General features: G+C 37.6%; 1 protein-coding gene across 1 annotated transcript in view; it reads left to right on the plus strand.

Annotated features, from left to right (window-relative positions):
• LOC140243924 (uncharacterized) overlaps window positions 1-26,490 on the plus strand; it is a 66,189-nt gene that overhangs the window by 17,949 nt on the left and 21,750 nt on the right. Inside the window, exons 12-20 of the mRNA XM_072323598.1 lie at window positions 1,230-1,865; window positions 2,502-2,780; window positions 13,099-13,171; window positions 13,754-13,807; window positions 19,015-19,044; window positions 19,450-19,652; window positions 20,155-20,268; window positions 24,620-24,750; window positions 25,485-25,631. Of these exons, the coding sequence (XP_072179699.1) occupies window positions 1,230-1,865; window positions 2,502-2,780; window positions 13,099-13,171; window positions 13,754-13,807; window positions 19,015-19,044; window positions 19,450-19,652; window positions 20,155-20,268; window positions 24,620-24,750; window positions 25,485-25,631 (1,667 nt within the window). The remainder of the gene's footprint in view (window positions 1-1,229; window positions 1,866-2,501; window positions 2,781-13,098; window positions 13,172-13,753; window positions 13,808-19,014; window positions 19,045-19,449; window positions 19,653-20,154; window positions 20,269-24,619; window positions 24,751-25,484; window positions 25,632-26,490) is intronic.

Genomic DNA, 26,490 nt, shown 5'->3' on the forward strand with positions numbered 1-26,490 from the left:
ACCTTAATTGGGCGATTGTGTACAGGACAGTGGAACGCGCTCAAATGCATGAGAAACAAATAAGAACCACATGCCCACAGGACAGAACGCACGAGGAACAAATGGGTGACGCATGAGACGTACATCGAACGTCAGAGAACCCGGCGTACGCGTTTGATGTGCTGTACATAGCCGTTCCATCCGTACCATTTCTTGCAGCAACGGACTCTACAGGGGGGCCATACAGTATAGATACAGGAGAAAACGGAAAAACTTCTGACAAGGGTCAGATCGTGCTATCCGTTTTTGGCGCGAAAAAAACTTTGTGCATGCACAAAGTTTTCTTGCCGCTCTGACGGAAATCACCCATCCAAAGAATAAAAAGGACAGGAACGCATTTTAACGGATATCAACGGATGCCAAAAATCAACATTCGTTTCTAATGCGTTTGCCATATCCGTCAAAGTGTGACAGGGGCATTAGGCTTATTGTGAGTTATTGCGATCACTCTCCGTTCGTCGTCCGTCGTGCGTAAACCTCTGGCATTTCATGTTCTTCTTGAAAAATCCATGAAGGATATCCACCAAACTTGGCAGGTAGCACCCCAGGAAGCAGGATCTCAATTTGTTCAAATGGGCACCATGTCCCACCTCCCCCCCCCCCCACCAAAAAAAAAGAAGAAATCTTTGAAAGTCTTCTTCTGTCGAAGTAGCGTAATTGAGCTAAGGCGCCCAGAGGGCCCAAACTTCCCCAAATGAAGGAATCTTTCAGAATCTTCTTCTGTAGAACCAAAAGTGAAAGAGCTGAGTTAATACTCTGAGTAAGTACATTCATGACTGTAGCTTTACATTTGTTTATGGCAGATTCAGAGGTGCCCCCATTCACATTCACATCTTCTTCTTGAAAGCACATTTTCAGATATTTTTACCAAATCTAGTGGGAATTACCGCAAGGGTGCTTTAATATGTATTTGTGCAAATGGGCACCATTCCTCACCTGGGGACTTTTTTCTTATTTTTTCTTATCATAGCAATAACACAAAAACGCCGATTAGTGTAAAGCATATTTACGTTGATGTAAGGGAACTTGTCAATCATCCATGGCAATATAAATAACTCAGGGCAAGAATTCGTTAATTTGTGTACGTCTGAATACTTTTCCCCTTTGAATTTATGTTTTCCTTCGCAGACGTGAGATCTTGAGGAGCATATAATTTGTTTCAGTTATCATATTTTTTTTTCTCTCGCCAGCCGATGCATGTACTGAGGTGGAACTGGACGACCACAGAAACCTGCGTTTTTCCTCACCCTGCCTATCCGTGAGAAACCTAACCAGTGTCTACTGGGATTTTTTCACCGAGAACATCGAGTTTTATAGCCTACCATCCAGCGGCCAGCTTCATTCGATCTTCCTGCCGTACTCCGCGCTGCAAGATAATCTCTTGTTTCAACCTTTTCGCATAAACTCCGTCCGCCTCACGGTGTCCGTGGAAGCCCCCGGGAGGTTTCCACAGAGACGTCGACGTCGACGCGTTCTTCCCGTCCTGTACGAGCGCGACTACCAGGACATCGATAGAGTCGTAAGAAACGGCTTCGACGGATACCGTATTGTTATTACTCACCCGGTGCCAATCGAAGCAGGCACACGCTTACTCGTGATGGCGCAAAGCCTCGACAGCTTTCAGAGGATTTTGCCCTCGCAGAACCCGGTCCTGCTGGAATATCTGGAATGTTCGAATCTTACTGCCAGCGAGACTTATTCCACCTGTTTAGAAATTCTCAATGAGTGGAAAAGTACAACTGAGGAGTTAATCAGAGCGGGGTGTCGGCAGAATGTGTCCCCGTTGTTCAAAAGTTACCAGGCCTGTCTCCAGATTGCCGACGAACGTAAGATGTGTTCTCATCTGAAATCCAAGAGATTTTATACCTATATTTATGCCCCTGTCTTAGATGCATTATGATAGATACCTTATGTAGGCCTAATATAATCCTCACCAGAGCCAAAACCTATATATGGTCAAAGTCATTGCAACAGTTTTTGTAAATCCTAAAGTTAATTGCCCACAAAATGTCTCTTGCTATTGAAATTAAAGAGAGTTAGGGAATACTAGCTCTGGGCCTATTATACACTTACATCAATTTTGCCTGAAGAAGAACTATAATTGAGTAGGATTGCACATTTTCTTTCATTTTCTGCAATAACGGGAATAGGGACAACATTTCTATACAAATGTGACGGGAAAAGCAAACAGCAGAACTGTTTTGCGTTGTGTAGATACGTTTTTATTTTCATCCTCCTTTTAATAAATCGCTAGAATCAAGTTTACATGCGCATCATACTCCTAGAGTAGGCCTATAATACTATGACAGTCAATCCAATGCCCGTTGCTACATTGATCCTTACTACCAGGTACATGCTGTGTAGAGATAAACACCCTTTAGTAAGTACACTCTCTTCTGGAATTTAGATAAGAAGAGCTATCGAAAATGCTAGGATTTCCCCCTTTGATCTTCTTACCACAGCGCCAACGGTCACTGACCCCGACCTCGGTACTATGGAACTCAGAGTGTACAGTAACTTCACTGTCTACTGCCCCATCCGTGGGGGAATAAGTAGATGGTGGATGAAGCGAACGGCTGGCGGCCCTGTCCTGCCGTCCGACAGCCCGTCGCCGATTCTGCGTTTCGAAAACTTCGGGACGGAAGACCAGGGCTACTACTTCTGCGAAGCATCACCCGGCAATGGGTCTAGCGGCAACGGGGAGAACGTGGTTACCACCGACATGCTTCTGACGCTGAGGGGTATCTGATGCTGTGATCTCATTGATAATTAATTGTGTTCATATATCATCATAGAAAATTTCAGCATTTGATAATTTTTTTCTAGGATAATGAAGGACTTGGCTTTCCTCTTTAAGAAGCAGGGAAAGTTGTGATATCATTAAAGGGATGGTACAGTATTGGTGGAGATGAGAATTGGGCTTTTAACTTTTTGTGAGATACCAATAGTAGGCTTGCTAAGGGCGAAAAAAGGGGTGATCGCTGCATTTTATAGTACAAATGTCCTATTTGGCACACATGTTCCTCTGTACAATTGGAATTTTTCATCTAAAGAGACAATCTGTATCTATGCAAAAAAGCCTTAATTTGCATAGTTTATGCAAAAATACATATAAAAATTATGTAAAAATATATGTACATCTAGTGAAAATACCTAATTTGGTAGAAGTCTTCTATAGAGTATGTGGAAACAATTCCTGCAAAAATTGATTTCATACCTATGTAAATAAACATAAAATTTGCATAATTACGCAAGTTATTGTGCAAAAATCTGCATTTTTGAATGAATATCTAAACTATTAAGCACTGGATCTTGTAGTACAAAGTTTGGACCTGGGATGGATGTTCCCTGGGTCAAAAGTAAATGATTCATCTGAAGAGACAAACTGTCTCTATGCAGACAACCTGTTATTTGCATAATATGCATATCAATACCTACACATCTATAGATAATCAGAACAAACAAAAAGCCTTAAAGAAGCCTTAATGAAACTCCTCTTAAATCTCATCCTAGATAGATATAACCCGTTAGAAAGACTTTATGAAACAAAATGAGAAAAGAATTTTAATAATTGAACCATCGTTACCAGCTAATTTGCATAATTAATAAAGAAAGTAAAGTAAAATATTATTGTTAAAGGGAAGGTAAACCCAAAAAGCAATGTGGATTGAGTGAAAGCAGCAACATTAGTAGAAGACATCAGTGAAAGTTTGAGGAAAATCGGACAATCGATGCAAAAGTTATGAATTTTTAAAGTTTTGGTGTTGAAACCGCTGGATGAGGAGACTAGTAGAGGATATGACGTATGAGTGGACAACAATACAAAGAAAATATAAAGGAAATTCAACAAAAATTCACTTTTCTAGAATTATGAAAGAGCAATGGACCAACCTCTTTCAGAAAGCAGGGGGAATAATTGCTACCCCTAACATATGTCAATATCAAGTTGATGGAATTTGTAATTTTCATGAAAAATGGATTTTTGTAGAATTTTCTTTATATTTTCTTTATATTGTTGTCCACTCATACGTCATAACCTCTAGTAGTCTCCTCGTCCAGCGGTTCCAACACCAAAACTTTAAAAATTCATAACTTTTGCATCGATTGTCCGAGTTTCTTCAAACTTTCACTGATGTGTTCTACTAATGTTGCTGCTTTCACTCAATCCACATTGCTCTTGGGGTTTATCTTCCCTTTAAAGTTTTTCTTACAGTCTAAGAACTGCATTTTATGATGAAAACTATGGAAGTAGTATGCATTTCCTTTAGTCAAAAGGAAATGGTTTGTAATATCAAAACACTGTTTGTCTATGCAAATACCAACTAATTAGCATATTGTGCATATCAATACCCGAATGTACCATAAGCCAATGGTCAAGGTCGACTTAAGAATTGTATCAGTTTACGCGATAACTCAAGACTGGATTATGCAAATTTCACCAAACCTGGTCCAAAGGTGACGTATGATGGGGCAAGTGATTAAGCATTTTTAAAGTGAAATCGGCAAGAGGTCAAAGGTCAAAAAGTTCAAGGTCAATGCTAAGATTTCATTATTTTCCCCATATCTATGTCTGAAGGTACTTTCTTCAAACTTAGTGACTGAATACAATGTACTACCAAAATAAGATTCTCCAGAGAGTTTCAGGTCAAGAGGTCAAAGGTCAAAGTTCAGGTGAAAATGTTAAAATTTCACTTTTTTTTTTCTCTGTATCTCGCAAATGGTTCAAGGTGTCTTCATGGAACTTGGTGCTGACAAGGATTTTGTAGGGAATTTAGGGGTTTGTTTGTTTGTTTGTTTTTATTTCCGAAACAATAAAATCATATACAAGATAAACAGTGTTGAACATGACATAACTAAAACATGAATCAAGATTGAAGTATCAAAATACAATGAAAACAAGTTGACATGTGACAATGATGATAACATGTAACGGTGGATAGCCCATTTCAGATCTATCAACATGATAGATCTGTTCTTCCATGGGGTCCAAGATTTATAAACATATAATAACTAACATGTCTTTAATTCATACCAAACATAGTATCTAAAATCATATCACAAAACAATCCCTTAAACACCCCCTCCCTCCCCCCCCCCCCCCGACTCATCTTAGATCTCTGGTGACATAGGGTAATATACATGTAAATACATACAACATTGTATATTCATCAATTCATTTTCAATAATTCTACTATTTTACGGTTCAAAATCTACATATACAATTTTTGATTTCTCTATTGAAATCAGTAAGGCTGCTGGACTGTCTAATAGACAACGGTAGATCATTGTACAATGTACTACCACGATATAAAAATGTACGTTTGCAATTTTGAGAATTAGGTTTCGGTAAAATCAATTTCTCACATTGTCTTAAAGAGTAACCAATTTCTTTGTAAATAAATTTATCACGTAAATAAGTAGGTGCCATTTCATGAAGAATTTTGTACATCATCAAATAAACATGCCTTGTGCTGCGACTTTGTAAAGTTTCCCACTTCAGATTATCATGAATTTCACTTATTGATTTATGTTCAGACGACTTTACTTTGAGTATTATCCTGCCTGCTCTGTTTTGTAGTTTCTGTAACGTTTCTACATGGGATTTGGCTGCTGAGTGCCAGATCATATCACCATAATCAAAATGTGGTAAAATTACGGAATTATACAGTAATTTCATAGTTGATTCGTTGACGAATCCTCTCACTCTGCCCAAAAAACTTATCATCTTACTAATCTTTTTACACAATTGCCCAATATGTAAGTCCCATTTTAACTGCGAATCAATGATAATGCCTAGATACTTGAAACTTTCAACTTGAGATATAAATTTGTTCTTTATTCTTAAGTTGAGTGTGCTATGTTTATGAAGCATATGTTTTGTGCCGATTAACATAGAGACAGTTTTTGAACAGTTTACTTTCAACTTATTATAATTCATCCACACGCTTAATTTCTGTAATTCTTCATTAAGTACATGTTCTATTATTTTCGGATCTCTATTTGAATAGTAGATGACAGTGTCGTCTGCATAAAAATGTTTCGAACATTTATCGAAGCAGTTTGGCAAATCGTTTATGAATAACAAAAACAATATCGGACCAAGTATAGATCCTTGTGGTACCCCATGAGTCATCGGTAATTCTGATGATAACGTACCGTTAACTGCAGTTCTTATATGTCTGCCTTTTAAATAGCTATGAAACCAGTCTGAGGATTTACCCTTAAGTCCTAAGGTAGAAGCAAGCTTCTCCAGTAGAATGTCAATGTCAACCAGATCAAAAGCCTTTTGGAGGTCAACAAAAACAGCTCCAGTGTACATGCCATGGTCAAGTGACATAAGCCAATCATCTGTTACCTTAATTACAGCAGTGCTTGTCGAGTGCAATTTTCGAAATCCAGACTGATGGTGAGTGATAATGTCATTGTCTAACACAAATCGGATCAGTTGACGTTGGACGATTTTTTCTAAGAGTTTCGAGACGCATGGTAAGAGAGAAATAGGTCTATAGTTATCGGGATCGGATTTATCTCCCTTTTTGAACAATGGTGTGATCTTTGCTATTTTCCATCGCTTCGGAACTCGTCCCTCACGAATCGATCTATTGATAATGTACGTTATACCTTTAACAAGCTCCAAGCCACATGATTTCAGAACATAAGAACTTATACCATCAATGCCTGCTGACTTTTTGTTTGCAAGAGCAGAAATTTCTTTAAATACATCTCTTTCCCTCACTGGACTTAGTACAAATGAGTTTCCATTTCTATTCATACAATTTAGTGGGATATCTTGCGATTCGTTTTCCTCAAAAAGAACAGAGTTGGCAACATTTGAGAAGTGACTGTTAAATTCCTCAGCTTTAGTTTTTCCGTCTCCAACAATATGAACCATTTCTGAAGACTTAGTAGGCATGAATAATTTGAGGATGTTCCAAGATTGCCCACGACCTTGACTGTCACATATTCTTTCAACGTAATATTTCTTTTTTGCTTTTTTTATTTCCAACGTAACTTTATTTCGTATTTTCTTATATTCTCTCCAGTCTTCGACCCTGTTGTGCAATTTCGCATTCTTTTTCGATTTATCCCGTTTCTTCATCAATTCAAAAATAAACTCATTAATCCATGGAGAGTGTTTCTTCTTTACTCTCTTGACTCTGATTGGCATATGCTTATCTACAACTTCCATTACCAATTTCTCCCATTGAGACACTGCATCATCTAAACAGCCACATTCTTCTACTTCAGACCAATTTTGTGACCGCATTTCATCTTTAAATGCATTAATATCAACACCAGAAGTTTTTCTAAACGTGATCACATTTGCATAATTATTTGTATTGTTCATCTGCTTTACTTTCCATGAGAGATAGCTCAGAGAATGATCACTGAATCCCACGTCATGTATACCCCAAGATATTACCTTATCAGGTTGACCACACAACATATGATCTATGAGAGACCGTGAATCAGGAGATATACGCGTATATTCACATGTATTAATTTGATGAAGATCATGAATTTCATTTATCTCACAATACCTTCGGCAATCAGTACTTAATGATTGTTGCATAATGTTAAGATTGATGTCTCCCATCAAAATCACAGGTGTTCCGAACCCTTCAATAAAAACCAACATATCTTCGTACACAGAGAGAATATTGCATTTTGAATTAGGAGGTCTGTACCAGTTCGCAAAAAGTAGGGGTGTACATTTTGTAACATCAACCAATAACAATATCGCCTCCAACTCATTAATGGAGGGATCTGATACTTCTTTGTAATTCAAGCTTTCATGAATGTATACAGCAACACCACCGCCTTGCCTATTACGATCTTTCCGAATCAATCTATAATGGTCAACTTTAATTTCCGAAGAATGAATACTTTCATCAAGCCGACTTTCATTTATAGCAAATATATGAATATTATTACTGCAAAGTATAGCTTTAATCTCATCAAAATTCTTCATTAAACTCACAACATTTAAATGTGCACAATTTAGCCCATTCTTACTCATATGCGAAATTTTTAAACTTTCATTCTTTACACTTTCTGAGTTATCCCTTTTCTGATTACATGCACTTGCAGTTTTCTTTTCATATTCATGATATTGTTCACCGTAAAACGGCATACGCCTCATAGTACATTTACGACATTCCCAGCCTACAAACTGCTCTGTTACATCATTGTACAGCTTCTCTGCGATGCCATTACATGAGATATGAACCCATTTCTTACAATGCGTACATTTCAAACCTTTTTGATTTACCCTTACTGACTTGTTACATAAACCACATAAAAAATCTTTACCCATAAATTCAACTGAATTACAACACAACTAGATTATAACTTCAAAAAAAAAAAAAATCAATCGATTTAAAAGTTAAAACAACAGAAAAGTGCCGCCAGTGGGAAGAATAAACAGAAATGACAACAAGCATCCCCATTGTTCATCTGGTCTGACGTGATTTTTTTTTTTTTTTAACATGCTTTACAAATTTTGCGCGTCCTGGAGAGAGGTCACGTGCTTCCTTTCACTCTTCCCAGCAATGGTAACATATACTCTGCCGTCTTGTGACCACGCAGCAGAGACGTTTTTGGATTGTCTGGCTGTTTTGAGAATTCTGTAGTTTGATGCTGTGAGATCCTCTGCAATAGAGATTCCCGATTGTTTGAGTTTGCGCCTAGCTTTCATGACGACTTGCCGTGCACGGTACGTTGCGAATTTGACAATGATAGGCCGATGATACAGCTTGCTGTCCGCCTTGGAAGAAGACGAGGCTTCACTCACGCGCGACGACGATGACGATGATGACGTCGATGTCGCTGGATCTTGTGAGTGCGCTCGTTGACGCTCTGCTTTTTTATGGGCATGCGATCGCTCTGAGGTTCGATGGGGTCCTGTTCTATGACTTCTGTCGATGTCATTGATGTCGATGTCGATACCGAGCTTTTCTTTGGCGAGCTTGAGGACAATATCGTCAGTATTCTCACCCCTGACTTCCGGGATTCCAAATACCCTCAAACAGTTTCTTCTCGAATATTGGTCCGATTCTTTCGCTTTGTTTTCCAGTGATTGTATTTGCTCTCTTTGTTCAAGTAGTTTTCTCTCCAATTCGTCTATTTTCTTTGACTTTTGGTCATTGCAAACTTCTAGAGAAAGTATTCTGGATTCGTTGAGCTCAATCTGCGTCGTCATCATGGAGAGTTCCTGCCTGATTTCCTTCATTTCTTCGCGCACTGCTTGTTTGACTGCGTCTTTTACGGCAGCGAGAAATTCATCATTTTGAGAGAAATCTGTCATGGCGGCATTCATCGGCTTGTCGTTTGACACTTGGTTTTGACTTTGCGACTGCCTTGTCTGTCTGGTGGACATTTGAACAGATTTCGACATTTTGATTCCTATGCAGATACACGTAAGGCGCTAGATTCTTGTGAATAGCAAGTTTCGAGACGAGCTTTTGTACAAGATAATGAGTCTTGAGGAGCGTAGCGGAGGCACAATGTGGTATATTGTCATGTAAAGCAGTTCAAGACCAATAATCCGCTTACCCTTGGGTATCCGTGAAGTAGCATAGGCTGTTCTCATGTCCACTGATGTTTCCGAGGCAAACGTATACCCCTCAGGAATAGACGTGATCACGGGAAAACTTCGGGGTATGGTCCAAGAAGTGCTCGTTGAAGTTTTGCCCAACTGTGTGATCTCGTCAGGCATCGGGAGAGAGAATGACTTTTCCAGACACACATTGCTGATTGAGACATGATTTTGATCCCATGGCGTCACTGAGTAAAAACATTAGTTTCTTTACATATTAATGAAAATGACGTAAATCCAAAACCAGAAAATTTCACCCAAATTTCAGGAAATTTGTAGCGGAATCTACTAAATACGTCATACGCTGACTGGCGCCCTCTCTCAAAGGTCAGGGGTCAAAGATTAAGGTAAATTGGCCCCTCAAAATTTCACTATTTCCCTCATGTTTTTGCAATGCTTGTAGGATTTTTGAAACTTAATATGTCCTAATGGATATTCTCTGGGAAATTTCCTGCCAAAATGTCAAAGCGCTAATGAAAGTGCTGTATTTCACTTTTTCTTTCATATCTTGAATGTGAATCAAGGTATCATGAAACTTAGTAAGTACATAATTGCGATGTTCTACCTGACAGTGATACCTTTGTTGATTATCGAAAAAATGTTAAGCCCTCCCCTCTCAAGTGTTTTTGTTTCTTCTTGATAAGTAGGAAAGGACATGGAATTCAGTAACATAGTATAGTCATCACCATCATTACATTTAATGTATGGGTCGCATGAAAGTTAATTTTGATGCACACATGTAACCTCTGACATTCTTACCTTTTACATTTTTACCTGTGTATTTCTTTTAATTTAACCTCTGACATTTTTACACTAAACCAGTTAACATAATTATTTTTTGGAAAAAGCTTCAAGATCATGTAGGTCATGATCATCTATACAAGTATTAGCTGATATGTGGTGGAATATAACATTCTTTGGACCGCCAGGGAGTTACATTATTTCGAGGGAAAACAATGACAACCAGGGAGAATATGACATTTACGATTCTCGTAAACAGTAGCCTGTGACGATCTGTTGACAAATCACATCCTAGTAATTGTAAAAGCCATCGAATATACTCTTTTATGGCTATGAATATGTTATTTCTGCTTTGATTTATGGTGGAAATTGACTGATTTTAAGACAGAGACTGAGATTATTTGACTTAGAGTATAACATCTCCTATATTCTTCACATGACAATTTTTGCATATTATTGCCTTATCAAAATGTTATTGTGTATAAATTTCCTAGCATAGTTTCCATGCCACAGCAGCTCAAAGTATACTGAGTTAACATTTTTTCCCCAGAAAGAGACTTTGTTTCTAACTCAAGCTTGTAAGTTCTTAATGTGTGCAGATACCCTTGCATCCACATAATTTGCACAAGTTTATAATCAGTTTGATGTAAAAAGTCTCTTATTCGCTTGATTGCCTACAAAATACAATGGAAATCAGAATTCACACTTTCACTATGGTAGTATATTTTGTAATGATTTTCTAACCATGACCTCAGTTGTGTACTGTTTGCAAGGGAAAAACAGTCCTTTTGTAAGCAATATTGTTCCGATTTGCATCTGTTCATAATTATGTAGGCCCTACTCTTAGATTTGCATAGTCATATTTAAAGAGTGTCACTATCGATTGCTATTTTTCCCACCCTGCAAAGCATTTATGCAATGAGGGAAAATTGATAGCAAAATTATTTCAAAGATCAATATGTTTCCAAATTTCACGTCTGGTGTACTTATTTACATAATTTATGCATAAAATGCTTAAGTTAATTAAATAATATGGAAACAATTTAAGCAACTGAAATGTGTTGTTGTGAGAATATTGTTTTATTCTATTAGCTTTTGGATGTTAAGTTCAAAGCGATTTAAGACATGTCACATTAAGGCTTTTTGTTTGTTCTGATTATCTATAGATGTGTAGGTATTGATATGCATATTATGCAAATAACACAGGTTGTTTGCGTAGAGACAGTTTGTCTCTTCGGATGAATCATTTACTTTTGACCCAAGGAACATCCATCCCAGGTTCAAACTATGTACTACAAGATCCAGTGCTTAATAGTTTAGAAATTCTCTCAAAAATGCAGATTTTTGCACAATAACTTGCGTATTTATGCAAATTTTATGTTTATTTACATAGGTATGAAATCAATTTTTGCAGGAATTGTTTTCACTTACTCTATAGAATAATTCTAACAAATTAGGTATTTCTACTGGATGCACATATACTTTTAAATAATTTTTTAATGTATTTTTGCATAAATTATGCAAATTAAGGCTTATTTGCATAGATACAGATTGTCTCATTAGATGAAAATTTTTCAATTACCCTAGGGAACATCTGTACCAAGTAGGACATTTGTACTATAAAATGCAGCGTTTACCCCCTTAGCAAGTCTACTACAAGAAAACATTTATGATATAGTACAGAGCATACCATTTTAAGAGGTATTTCGTTAGAGTTTCTTGAGTGGTTCACAATCTACAAGCTTGCTTTTTAGTGGACCTCTCAGTTCTTCCTTTTTTTTTCCAACTGAAACATAGACTTGTATTATTTTGCGTATGCATGCATATATTATGTAACTTTATTATTGTATCGTTTGATAGCATTTCCAAGTTGTGTGTATACGATTGTGATAATAACCTAATTCATACTGTGTTGTGTTCTGTTGGAAAAAGGAGAATGAAATAAAATGAAGTGAAATGAAATGAAAGAGGAATTCAAAGCTTATTTGATGAAAATCGGGTTTGGAATGACTGAAACATCCACAAACAAAGTAAAACAAAGCGATTGTAATAAAGTGTGGGTCCAACACTTTATTAGAATCGCTCTTTTTTTTTTTGGATATCTCAGCCATTTCAAAACCAATTTTCATGAAATAAACGTTGAATTCCTCATAGGATTACATGCTCTTTCATATTTTATAAGAGGTTTCTCATAATCTCACCAAAAATGTTACAAACCTGAAATTAGGTCTCAACCAAAACTATACAATCCCTTTAACACATAAAATTATAGTAGGCTGTAGTAAGTCGAATGAATATTGTAGGCCTGCTTTACAGCTTGTGGAATTCTCTTCCTATTTTGGTTGCCCTGCAGTGACGTAACGAACTGTCGGTAATTCTCATTCGGCAATGATGGCACCGAAACTTTTGAAATTTCATAACTTTTGAACGGATTATCCAATTTTCCTCAAATTTTCATTGATGTGTTCTGCTAATATTGCTACATTTACTCACTCAATGGGTATTTGGGTATCATTCTTCTTTAAATGGAGCTATTCACGTAGGGCTTTTGGTGCACAGATAAGTCAGAATGCCAGATGGGACCTATAACCCAGTACAATGTCATCGAAATTGTGGTTCCATGATTCCTCATCCTATCAGATTTTGCTCTGATCTTATTACAAACCTCAGCTGTTGTACCATAATTGTGTTTTGCCTACCTTTTTCTTTTGCTTTTCTAGATGTCATCACCGTCGGGTTTTCCATAACCTTCGACACCGAATTCATTGCCGTCGATGACCCATCGTTCCCAAGGTACCAATTCCAAAACTGGGTAAGTCTCTGAAAATGGCATCAAATGACGGTTCTTCAGTAGTTACTATGATTATGATTTCAGTCATATATTATTGCAGAATGAGGCAGAACCCAGAATGAGTAACTCTCGGGAAACCCTGCAAGTGCAAATATGAGGCCAAAAATTGATAGTAATATCAGGCGGATGTTCTTCATATCAATGTGTACGTGAAGTCAATTGTTCACTTCTCTGACGTAATGAGAACTTACCCTTTTGGAATTAACATCGATCATTAATATCTTGGGCAAACATACTCGGCGGCATTTTAGTATCTCTCAAACAGAATATTGGTTCCATGACAATTTGCTCGTGCCAGAATCGCTCCCATTAAGATATCTGCACAGTAGACCCAACATGAATTTATATCCACAAATATCCCCTAACCCTAATCCTAATCCCCACGTCAAGCCCAAAACCCTATCACAACTCTAACCCTATCCTAAGTCCTTGGGGAAAATAAGACCGAGGGCAATATTTCGTTTTTGTAGTTCATTTCAATTTGCAGAATGATGCTTCTGAAATACTACAGCCTAGTAACGAAGTACTTCATTCACTCTCCTGCTCTTTCCCATTAAGGGTGGGATTTCACGGAGCACGCGAACGATTTGCGAAGGACGCGAATGGCAAAATCCAACATTCGGAAAAGTTTTTCTCCGAATGTGTTCCGACAATGAAGCCGAAAACTATTCTTGCGCAATTTGTGCGAAGTTTCCACGACGTATGTGCGAATGTCGTGTGTATCATTGCTAAAGTACAGCATGTTACGTACACGTAGAACACGCGACGGAAATGCGAACATGAAAAATTTCCAATAATCATGGGAGAAAATGTACCCAAGGAGAGGTGGAAGCTGTCTTGAGTTGAATTTTTTTTCTTTCCTCTATTTGTCCTTTCTTTTTCTCTCATTTCTCTATCGTGTGCTTGCCTACATTTTTTTCCTAATACATAATCATATCTCCACTAGTAAAGCATTTGATTTTTTTTTTGCAGTTCTTCCAACACATAATCTCTATAGTTCAAATGAAATTTTACATACTTTAGATTAATTCTAAGTGTCTTCTGCGATTTTTTTTTGTATGTCAAACATTTCTTTCTCTTTGCTAGTCTTTAATTTCTTTTGTTACCATAGTTACTAATAATTCTTTGATGTTTAGATGTATGCTACGATTTTTATTTGTAGAAAACGTATACGTCAATGGTCATACATCCCCCAAACGTGCGCTAAACGTTCGCGAGAATGTCTCAAATGGTACGCGAAAAGTTTACGATTACGTCGTAAAATGATCGGAAAAACGTCGCAGATTTCGCGTAACATACGCGAGACATTCTTCAAAGTTTCGGAGTCTGTTTGGGGTTTCAAAATTTCAAACTTTTCTGAAATTCTCGCCGAAGTAAAAACGACATTCGCGAACAATTGGCGACGCTTCCGAACCCTCACGTTCGTTTGGCGATCTTTTGCAGACTAAAATACGAATGCTGGATTTTGCCATTCGCGTCCTTCGCAAATCGTTCGCGTGCTCCGTGAAATCCCACCCTTAGTTCCACAGGCAGAAATTCACTCTCTGTTGCAAGATGGGGCAAGCCTCAGGCCAGCTTTGAGGTTGTTTAGTGCAACTTTAGTGAACTTAAGGATGCATAAAATCTGAATACATTACAGAACCAGTCTAACTGTCGCAAGTTAGTAAGAAGGATCACACTATAAAAACTGCATTTTTGTAGCTGGGCCATTCTCCGATAAAGCGTGCAAAACTGCGATTTTCGTGTCGCCACCATGTTTATACAGTTGAAATCGATAATTTGTCCCTCAGAAATCTTTTTTTTTTTAAATTCATCTGAGAGGTCGGACCTGTAAAATGAATACCAATAAAGCTATTGGGACGTCCGGAATAATATTAGAAATACGCTCCGAAGTTTGATGTAACCCTAAAAATCCCATGTCGCCAGGACAGGAAGTGTTCATATAACAAGTTGTTACTTGTTAACATATCATTCAGAGCAAATCTTTTGTACCTCATTACATTGCCCCTCGAGTGCCTGAATGAAAAATGATATTACATAACAATATGATGTTTTGATATTTTTCTAAGAGATAATTTATATCATGTCGCCAAATCGCAGTCAGATACGTTACCCTTTTTTTAGACTCTTGAGAGAAGATCAAAGAAATGCCGCATGGCAGTGTAATTTCATGTGTTAAACAAAGTCAACCTAACGCATACATGGAACCATGATTATTCATTGAATTTCTTGTTACAAAATAAATATACTGATCCGAAGCCGCGGAAGCCTCATGTTACGATAAGCTGACATCAGATACGTTACTTAAACTTTGATTCATTTAGAAAAAAGTATGCTGTAAATAAAAACGAAGCTCAGATACTTTTGAATACTTAAGGCAATGATTATCTAAATCACACAACAAAATTTTTTTGAGAAAATGAATATTTTAGTAGATAATAGTATGAGAACGGTAACGGCACGTCAGATACGTTGCCATCAAAAGTGTCAGATACATTAAAAACAAAATAAAAGGTTATTCGCGCCGCGCTTTTGCGCGCGGATTTAACCGGTTTACAACGGGCTCTCTTGTTATGACTTGCTAAAAGGATAGTTCTAAGAGGAATTAGGAGTTTATTTGAAGAAAATCGGTTTTGAAGTGGCCGATATGTCCAATATAAAGTAAAAGAATAAGTTTCAAACAAAATGTGGTGGCTCATCTAATTTTATTTGGACATCATTCTTGTACTTTATTTTGGACATCTCAGTCACTTCGGGGCCGTTTTCATGAAGTAGATACTTAATTCTTCAAAGAGTTATATGCGTATCCGGGCAATTACCCCCCGAGGGCAATTACCCCCCGGCTAAATACTGATTAGTGGTAAGGTTAGAGTTAAGATTAGGGTTAGGGTTGGGTTTAGTGTTAGGAGTTTGGGTTATGGTTAGGATTAGTTTCAGGATTAGGATTAGGATTAGGGACAGGGGAAGGGTCCGGGGTAATTGCCCAGGGGGTAATTGCCCTAGACCCGTACTATCACTTATTGTGGCATTTACAAAAAGTGCCGTCAGACATGTTACAAATTCATTTTCTTTCTGCTTTGTTGTGTTTGTGTGTGTGCCTGTGTGCATGTTATGTTCCACTATAACATAGAAAGACTTTAGAGGCTGAGTTTTGGTACCCACTTTTTTTTTCAACTTCACAGCAAACGCAACTACATGAACGGCCTACCTTTCATTATTACCTTTCATCATAATGTTGCATCTTATTTACATAAAATGGGGTTAGTATTTAATTATGGTTAAAGTCAAGATCACTCCCTTCGTTGCAGGTTTATGTTCTGAAAATATCGAAAGGATTTGATGTCTAACAATTTCTAACGTTTTGCATCAGGTTTTTGAATCATATGTTTGAGTGATCGGGGTTTGATGTGAATTGGTAGTTTATTATGTCAATAAACATAAATACTTTGTCAGATACGTTACCATCGCTTATTGGTTCTTCAGACCTAATTTTTTACAGACAGGAACAATGGAATTTGAATTTATATTTATCACTTGCTTATATCTTTTCCAATTTCATTCTTACCGTCTTCCGTGTATCATAATAACAAAATTTCGGAACTATATCAGAAAAGAAGCATTGTGGAATTGTGCCTGCTTGACTCGTATTTTACGTACATCTCAAAGTTTTATTGAAGAATGATCTAATCTTCTATCGATGACGAGAACAGTTTTTTACGTTTAAAGGTGCGGTGTTTTAACGAAAATAATCATATTGTGATGTTCTTACAAGTTAAAATGAATATATTGGCATGGTTGCTGTTGGGTTTAAAATTATATACTAACGGAACGTCTGGTGCGTCAGATACGTTACCACACACTGTTCTTCTTTCGATCCGAAATGTATTTAATCTGACAGAGATGTTACCTGGCATTTGCTATTTATGAGAGGTATAATACTTGTTCATAAAGTTGCATACGTAATCAATGAGATTATTGTCGTAATTCAAATGCCGGTAAAAAGTTAGATTAGGGAAATACATTTCAAGCCGAAATATGTACATGTTCTTGATTTTTATTTAGCCTTCATTTTATAGATTACGATCATTCTTATTACAGATTAGATCAAAGCTGACTCCAAAATGTTTCCACGATGCTTGTAGATGTTTAAGCTTGTAGTTTTACATTATCATTGCCATTTTAAAGCAAGAAATAAGCAGACAATCAACAGTTTTGTGATGCTACCTTTGGTAACGTATCTGATATTTGGTTTTAATAATAGTGATTATGCAAAAAAAAAAGGACTCTACGTTTGGAAATGTTTCTAGGAAAAGTATGGGCTCTCAAAAATCACCCATTGATTGTTTTGTATTCCTAAGGGATTAAATTTTCTGAAATGATGAAAAATAAATGAAATCTCTGATGTTGATTTTTTGTCATTTCTACAACGGTAATTGCACGCTTTATCGGAGAATGGCCCAGCTATCAGAAATGCTAGGATTTCCCCTTTGATCCTCTTACCACAGCGCCAACTGTCGTCAACCACGACCTCGGTACTGTGGAACTCAGAAGCCCGAATTCACGAAGGTGGTACAAATGAAACCATGGTTTAAACCATGGACAAAAACCATGGAGCGCCAAGTGTCACATGGAATATTTCGTTACAAAATTGGTCATTTCCTCGAAAAAAAATGACGGTTTCGTTTACGAAATTATCATTTCGTGAACGAAATGTTCATTTAGATATAAAATGTTGTCATTTCGTTACAAAATAATAATTTCATTGACGAAATGACTGATTTTGTAACGAAATATTCCATGCGACACTTGGCGCTCCATGGTTTTTGTCCATGGTTTAAAGGTCCAGTTTACCTTTGGGAGCAGTGATTTCAAAAATTTTCAAGATATCATATTTGATGCATATGTGTAGGTCTGTTGTATCATAAAACATCCTACCATATGAAATATTTGCTATAAAACCTAAAATATAAGGAGATATCAGGGTTTTTCTCAATAAACCGTAACTGTATACGGTTTAGTCTGGAAACATTTTTATTATAACTATTGTTCACATTTTGTGTATTTAACAACACTTAACATCGATTATACGGATTCAAATTCTGACAGTGGTTGTTTCTATCCCTAACTCACATTTTAGAACTATTTTATAGCACTAATGCTTTCATCTGCAAATGGTAAATTATGCCTTTAAACCATGGTTTCATTTGTACCACCTTCGTGAATTCGGGCCAGAGTGTACAGTAACTTCACTGTCTACTACCTCATCCGTGGGGGAATAAGTAGTTGGGCGTCAGAGAATTAACGCTCTAAATCCCTAAATAAAGCTTTGAATGGGCTAACCTTTTTTCTCTAGGCCTCAGTATAATTTTTTTTTTTTCGTATCATTAACGAATTAACGGGAAAATGGTATAAAATGAATTTCTTATGTATGTTATTTTTTATTTCTTATAAATTTATTTCTTTGTTTCAATTGTTACGTGTTTTTCTGGGTTTTTGTTTATTTAGGTTTTTTTTTTCATTGTTTCTCTTTACCTAGAATAGCTGATGATAACCAAAACTGATGTTATCTGAGAAAAAAAAAAACAGGGAAATACATTGATCTTACATTTCTTGCAAACCCATACATTATGCACACAAAAGTCATTAGAAACTGCCGTTTTCGATTACATTGGTCACAAAAATGTGCTATCTAGGCAAGCCGACCCGATTCTCGCAAAAAGCGTCTCAATCATCATGTGCGCAAGATGTGAAAGAAAAAAAGTCATGAAATCTCATTTAAAAAAAGAATTATGCGAAAAATTGTCGGGGGAGGGCCGTTCGTGTATTACATGTAGGTTTAAGGGTTGTGTAGGTAGAAATGCTCACTTTGAACGATTTTATTATTGTTTCTGCGATTATGATATGCACTGTATTTCGATGTATTGTATTTGCTGTACACGTCGCTAATGTATACTTACCAGCGCGAAATTCATACAATATTTAATCATGATACAACATTGATGCAACACGATACCCCAGATACTAACTGATCCAAGTGAATGATTTCGGTATCGAAAGGTTTTTCCACTCTTTATTTTTTCTTTGTATACATTTCATTTTCCTTCATCCGCCTCATCCCACCTTATTCGACACAACTACTACATTAGGTGCGAGATGCCTTAACTTCTAGAAATGGCGACAACGGGAAAGTTGCACGATCTCTGGTTGGCGGAGACCCGAGGCAGTTTGGTTACGACATTCCCTTTATTGTCAACACGCGCAACGGCAGCATGATCGTGGACTACCAGGCGAGCGTCAGTGGCTCCGACTGGGCCAATGAGACGGAGCTCGTGTCAGCCATGACCGATCTCCTCGTGGAGTACATGAACAGTACGGTGATCTCCCCGCCCGTGGTGCCAGGATCGATCGTAGTCGGGAGTGTGTGTGAGTATTACCGCGGAGCGCGGAAAGACTTACTTAATCCCAGAGTGCATAAATAATCCGAGCGTATACATCCTTCTAATGTCATCCCTACTAAGTTCTTTTTGACCATTGCTTATTATGCAGTGTAACGGTAAGAAATGATTATTGACATAACTGGAGATAAAAAGGATCATGCCTTAGCGTCATGCCCAGCCTCTGAAGTCTGGGCTTTCTTGCAACACTGATAAAGAAGACCTTTCCACCATCATCATAATTCTGTTTAACGATTCAACAAAAAGAGTTCGTGCATCCAATTACGGGACGTCATGTTCTTGTAACCCCACTTTCGGTAAAGTGAAGGTGTTAATTGAAGCCTCCTTCTAGTAGGCCTATGTGTCGAAAGACCATAAACCAATTTGAAAAACTTATGGGGAATGTAATATCTTAACAATCATATTCATCTAAAAGTTTCTTGTCCGTCTAGTCCCAATCCTAAGTCATTCCGTTTCACTGTAATCCTTAGCGTCATGCCCAGCCTCTGAAGTCGAAGGATCATCTGGAACACTGTCCTTCCCATCAGCGGCGTTGGACGAGGTTGCAAACAGCGTGGAGCGCTGCCCAGAGTATTCGGGCAACGGTAATATCACCTCAAAAACGTAACTAACATTTTTACAGACAGGTCGCCGATGATATCCACACATGATTTAAACCATAATTATTTCAAAAGGAAACTGCATTATAGCCCTTGTATACCTACAAAAACTCTTTAAGTTGGAGATTTTTTTTTGAAGGGGAATTATGATGACTACTATCATTCAGCACTTTTATCACAGTTGATGAATTGTTTGGATGTTAAAGGGGGTGGCTAGTAACTGATCAGTAGGAATGCTGGGGGATGATTGTTCCAATCCTTGTGGGATTCATTCAAGAGTACATTTATATATCTATTGTTGTGTGAAAATTATTATACCCCCACCACACATAGTGTGAAGGGGGTATATAGGAATCACCGTGATGTTGGTCGGTCGGTCGGTCGGTTGGTCTGTTGCAAAATCTTGCGTCGCGAAATCCTCCTACAGTTTTGAAGCAATTTAAATGAAACTTAGGGTAAATTATGATATTGACGTATAGATGTGCATGACATGTTTCTTGTGTTTGTCGGACAATACGTTGCCATGGTAACCATAATTTTACCAAAACCTTGTGGATTGAATAGCTTCCATAGTATTTAAGCAGTCAATTTCGAAATTGGTATCTATGATGATCTATAGATGTAGTTATGCAAGACACTCTTTGTGTTTGTACTTGAAAAAGCGTTGCCATGGTAACCGCATGTTTTCTTCGAAATCTTGTGGAGTGAACAACTTCCACAGTTTTGAAGCAATTGAAATCAAATTTGGTAGGCATTATGGCCTTGAGGCATAGATGTGGAACACATAATTTTTGTGTTTGTTGGACAAAGCGTCGCCATGGTAACCATAATTTTACCAAAACCTTGTGGATTGAATAACTTCCACATCATTCAAGCAATTAAGGTCAAATTTAGTATGTATGATGATCGGGAGGTGTAGTTATGCAAGACACCAATGTGTTAATATAAGAAAAATGTGTTGCCATGGTAACCACTCATTTTTGTATCAAATTGAACCATTTAATCTATGAAGGTGAAATTTGGTGTGTATGATGCTCTTTCAGTGTTGTTTTGCAAAATGTCCTTTGTATTTGTATCGGTCAATGCCTTGCCATGGTAACCGCATTTTTTTTAAATCCTGTGGAGTGAACTTCTTCCACAGTTTTCAAGCAATTGAAACCAAAATTGGTAGGCATTATGGCCCTGAGGTATAGATGTGGAACACATAATTTTTGTGTTTGTCACACAAACTGTTGCCATGGTAACCAAAATTTTACCAAAACCTTGCAGATCGAATAACTTTTCCATCATTCAAGCAATAAAAGTCAAATTTCATATGTATCATGATCTAGAAGTGTAGTTTTGCAAGACACCGATGTGTTAGTTTAAGGAAAATGTGTTGCCATGGTAACCACTCATTTTTGTATCAAAATAAACCATTCAAGCTATGAAGGTCATATTTGGTGTGTATGATGGTCTTTAAGTGTAGTGATACTGGGGGAAAAGCATGTTTCCATTTGCTGTAAGTTTTATACTCAGTGTCAACTCTGTAATTGTACAGTAAACTAAAATCATTCTGTTTCCAATTCGACAAATGCACAAACTTGTTAACGTCATTGACCTCATGACATCACATACTATAAAGCAACACTAGGGGCGGGGGTATTAATCACCTTCAGTGATAATTCTAGTTTGCTTCAGAATGGTCTCACCTTCAGTGATAATTCTAGTTTGCTTCAGAATGGTCTCATATTCAAGTAATGTGCAGTGTAATGTTTAATGCAAGCCTGTACGGGGCGATCATTAAGGGGCCGTTAACGATCGTCCCGTTACTGTACAGGCATGCTAACCTGGAAACATCAAACTGCACATTACTTGAATATGAGACCATTCTAAAGCAAATGATTTTCTCACAGCAATATATATATATATATATAAAACTATACACTTTTGAAATTGCTGCCAAATAAGAAATATGTGAATCTGGGGGAAAAGGTTTATATGTGTGGATAGCTTATGGACTCAACTTTCACATGACATCAAAAAGTCTGAAAACATTTCATGCTTAGATGAGCACTGCTCACTTTTGTACAGGGTATGAAAATTAGGCTGCGCAGGAATTAGCCATCCAATTTTTCGAGAGGTGAGTCCATTGGAGCTTACAAAACTGAAGTTGATATGATCATGGACCTACGTAGGTCCATGATATGATAAATTCATGATCAATTGCAATCTGTGGGAAAAGATTTATTTGTAAGGATAGTTACAATATGGTTTTCATCTTTCATATGACACCAAAGTGGTATTCTGTTACCATAAAAGAACGCTGCTGCAGTGTGAACTGGGGCCTCTCCATCTTTGGTTGTCAGTCCAAGACTCCAAGATGAATGAGGGCTGAGTAACAACTTACAGCTCTTGATTTATTCTTAATGTATCATGATCAAGTGACACACTGTTACACACTGTTAGATTTTTTAACATCACTGACTTTGAATAACCCCCCCCCCTCCCCCCCCCCCCCCCCCCCCCCACATTGAACATCTCATTGATTTACTTAATACCCAGGTAGGGATTATGTAACATTGAATATTCAATTATGGATTGTACAAAAAAAGAATGTCAAAAATGTCGGCTATTTATTTTTTAGGTCAATGGGTAACCTGAATAAAAAGTAGCCAGTAGCTGAAAATAACTGCACTGTGGGCCGAAGGTTTTCATACAAGTCACAGATGCAAAAAATACGAGTGTGTAACATGAAAATTGCAACATGTACCATCACCTCATCCTGCTTCATATGAACACATCATTGAGTCTACCAGGGAAATTTGCAATGCTACAATAAAATGAATGCAACTAGGGGTTTACTCATGCATAAAAGTTTGGTTTAACAAACCATAAAATTTACTCAGCAAACCCAATCTCATCGCAATTGATCATAAATTTATCATATCAACTTCAGCTTTGTAAGCTCCAACGGACTCACATGTCGCAAATTTAAAAGGCTAATTTTCATATCCTTTACAAAAGTGAGCAGTACTCATTCAAGCATGAATTATTTTTAGACTTTTTGGTGTCATATGAAAGTTGAGTCCATAAGCTATCCATACATATGAACCTTTTCCCCCAGAATCATATATTTCCTCTTTTGGCAGCCATTTCAAAAGTGTATAGTTTTTTTTTTTTTTTTTTTTTTGAGACACCCAGTATACTGTACTCATAAATAAATCCGAATCCCACAAGGATTGGAACAATCATCCCCCAGCATGCCCACTGATTGCCACTGATCAGTTACTAGCCATCCCCTTTAAAAGTGAAAAACAAGATTTGATTTTGCCGAAATTGTCTTCAAATTAACAAGCAGAAACGATTTTTTTTTTCTCAGTGTACTATTCATCAAATATTTAGGTAGATATGTAATTGATAAGGCTTGTCTGCCTGTACTCTTTTTCTGTTATTGAGATCAAGGATTCGATTTGTGATGCTCATAGCCACGAGTGGTAGGACTATTAATAGCGCAGTTGATGTTAAAGATTTTGGCTATAGAGACGAAGATAAAGATGATAATGAAGATATCGACGGTGATGATGATGATGATGACCATTATGGCGATGACGATGATGACGATAATGGGGGATGATGATAATGATGATGATGGCAATGTGATAGTGATAATGATGGCGATGGTGATGATGATGATGAGGACGAGGATGTTCTTGATCATGATCATGGTGATGACCGTGATGATAATGATGGTGGTAGTGGTGGTGGTAGCGATGATGATAGTGAGAAGGAGGAGTATGGTAACGATTTCATATGGTGGAGGTAGGGGTTGTGCTGAATAATGATATCGGTGATAAGAATGAAAATGATCACACGGTGAAAATATTGAATTATGATAATGGTAATGACGGCGATGGTGATGAGTGTAGTGATGATGACGATATTGAGCATGAAAACTATAAGGTGATGAGGAGGAGAAAGATTGTGATTATTCTAATATCAGTGATAATGATGAATATGACAGTGAGATAGTCAATGGTGAATATACGATGAAGATAACAGCAGTAATGGCTGTGATGATGCTGATGATGACTATGATGATGGTGACGATGATGATGACGATGAAGATGATGATGATGATGATGATGGTGACGATGATGATGACGATGAAGATGATGATGATGATGATGATGATGATGACGATGAAGATGATGATGATGATGATGATGATGATGATGATGATGATTATGATGAAGATGGTGGTGGTGGTGGTGGCGGCGGCTGCAATTTGTTTATCATCATTCTTCAACAAAATAAACCCCCCTTTCGTTTCTACCCCTTCCTACTTCTTTTCCAGCCCATCTTCCTCGCGCCACGCGAGTGTGCCGAGGGGACTTCATATCGCCGGCAAGCTGGGCCGAGCCCGTGATGACAGACTGCTTTCCGGAAGATGAGAACAGCGACGAGGTCTTAATGGATATTGCTAATGTAAGCTCCGCCACTCGTTTATATTACTTGCATCATGGGTCAAGGCAGCTGTTCTCATTCGTACACCCCTTTCTCATGTGCTTTCTCAACAATCTTCGTACCATAGGCCTATGAAGTCGCGTAATAGGAAACCTGGCAGCAGAATTTGACCGTATGCATTTTGAAGAAAAGATTGCTATTGCGAGTAAAAACACCAACACTTAGCGCAGCACAGCAATGAAGATATATCTCTTTTTGTTTTGGGGGAGCTAGTGGCACACATGTCTAAATAACTTGATAACATGTCTTTAGAAAGACGATATTTTCGTCAGTAACGTCATTCGTTGTGCTTCTACGGAGTGCCATAATGGACAACCATTCTATTTTTGCCGATTTATGACGTGCAATTCGCAAACATGTATCATAACGTGTGACGAAATCCTGTCCGTCTTTTCCTGTTGTTGTTGGGTTTTGTTTTGTTTTTTCAGTAATTGTCGCTTCAGTTTGATGGATGACGTGGGAATGAGATATTTCGCGGGGACATTATCAAAACTACATAATGATTAAACCGTATGTAATACACACACTGCTCTTTGTCTTCAGGGTTGCACGTCCCTATTGTTTTTCTGTCAAGCAAATTCACACGCACACACACACAAAATATATATATTTTACAAGAAGACAATATCTTTCTGTGCATGTCTAAGAATTTATACAGTTACTTATCTTTTCCATGGCGACGTTGGTTTCTTTAGACGCCCGTGACTAAGGAAAACGTGACCGCCTACACCAACGATCTGGTCGATGCCACCAACCAGTCTTCAACTATTACTTCCGAAGGACTGGACGCCGTCGCGACTTCCCTCCAAAATGTGGTCGCAGTTCGCAACGGGTCCGAAGAGGTAACAAAATGTCTTTGCTCTGTTGATTTCGAATGCTAAACGTGCAATACTTATTCTTTTTAATCATGATACGCATATAACTTGTTGGTGGCTTGCAAGCAAACCTTAGTGGGCAAACGGGTCTATGTTCCGTGTTGGCACAGAATAGATCAAAGGATGATGCGTTACATTTGAAAGTAAAGTCGCGCGAACGTTTTACGCCAGGGTACATTAACCCAGAATGTGATCCGAGGGAAAAAGTATGAATGAAAATAATTATTATCATTTCAATTCTATTTTCAAAGACAAAAATCTCTTTCAAAAACAGAGTGCGGTACTGTATAGTGCAACTATGAATACCACGAAACATTCCAGTTAAATGGCATTGTCTCGAAATTACTTTCTGTTGTTTTTTTCCTCCACGACGTAAGAGCCGTGACATGCAGACTGTCAAAAATCCGAGTTATAGTTTAATATACTACTAGTTATAGTAGTCGTGTTCTTTCTGTTTCTCACATAATTATGTCGCAAAGTGTAGCCCAGTCCTTGGGATGGTCACAAAGAAAATATTTTAATACCTTGATATGTCGTTGCATGTACAAAAAATACAACAATTAGAAAGTAAGAATTCTAATTCGTCCTTCGGTATGCTTTAGGCCATCATGAATATCACAAAATCTGTTTCCCTTCGATTGAGACACTGGGCTGTCATGTTGACGATGGTTTGATAAATCATACAGTGACGATTATTATTGAAAGGTTCATTGTGGTGTTATTTGGTCTAGTAACTAGCAACCATGAAAGTGTTATGGAATGCCCTCTTGGTCGTCATGCAGACATATATTTCTTGGAATTTCATTCGACAATGCTGTTCTGAGCT

This window comes from Diadema setosum, chromosome 2, assembly GCF_964275005.1.
Source record: "Diadema setosum chromosome 2, eeDiaSeto1, whole genome shotgun sequence".
In the NCBI taxonomy this organism is placed as follows: domain Eukaryota; kingdom Metazoa; phylum Echinodermata; class Echinoidea; order Diadematoida; family Diadematidae; genus Diadema; species Diadema setosum.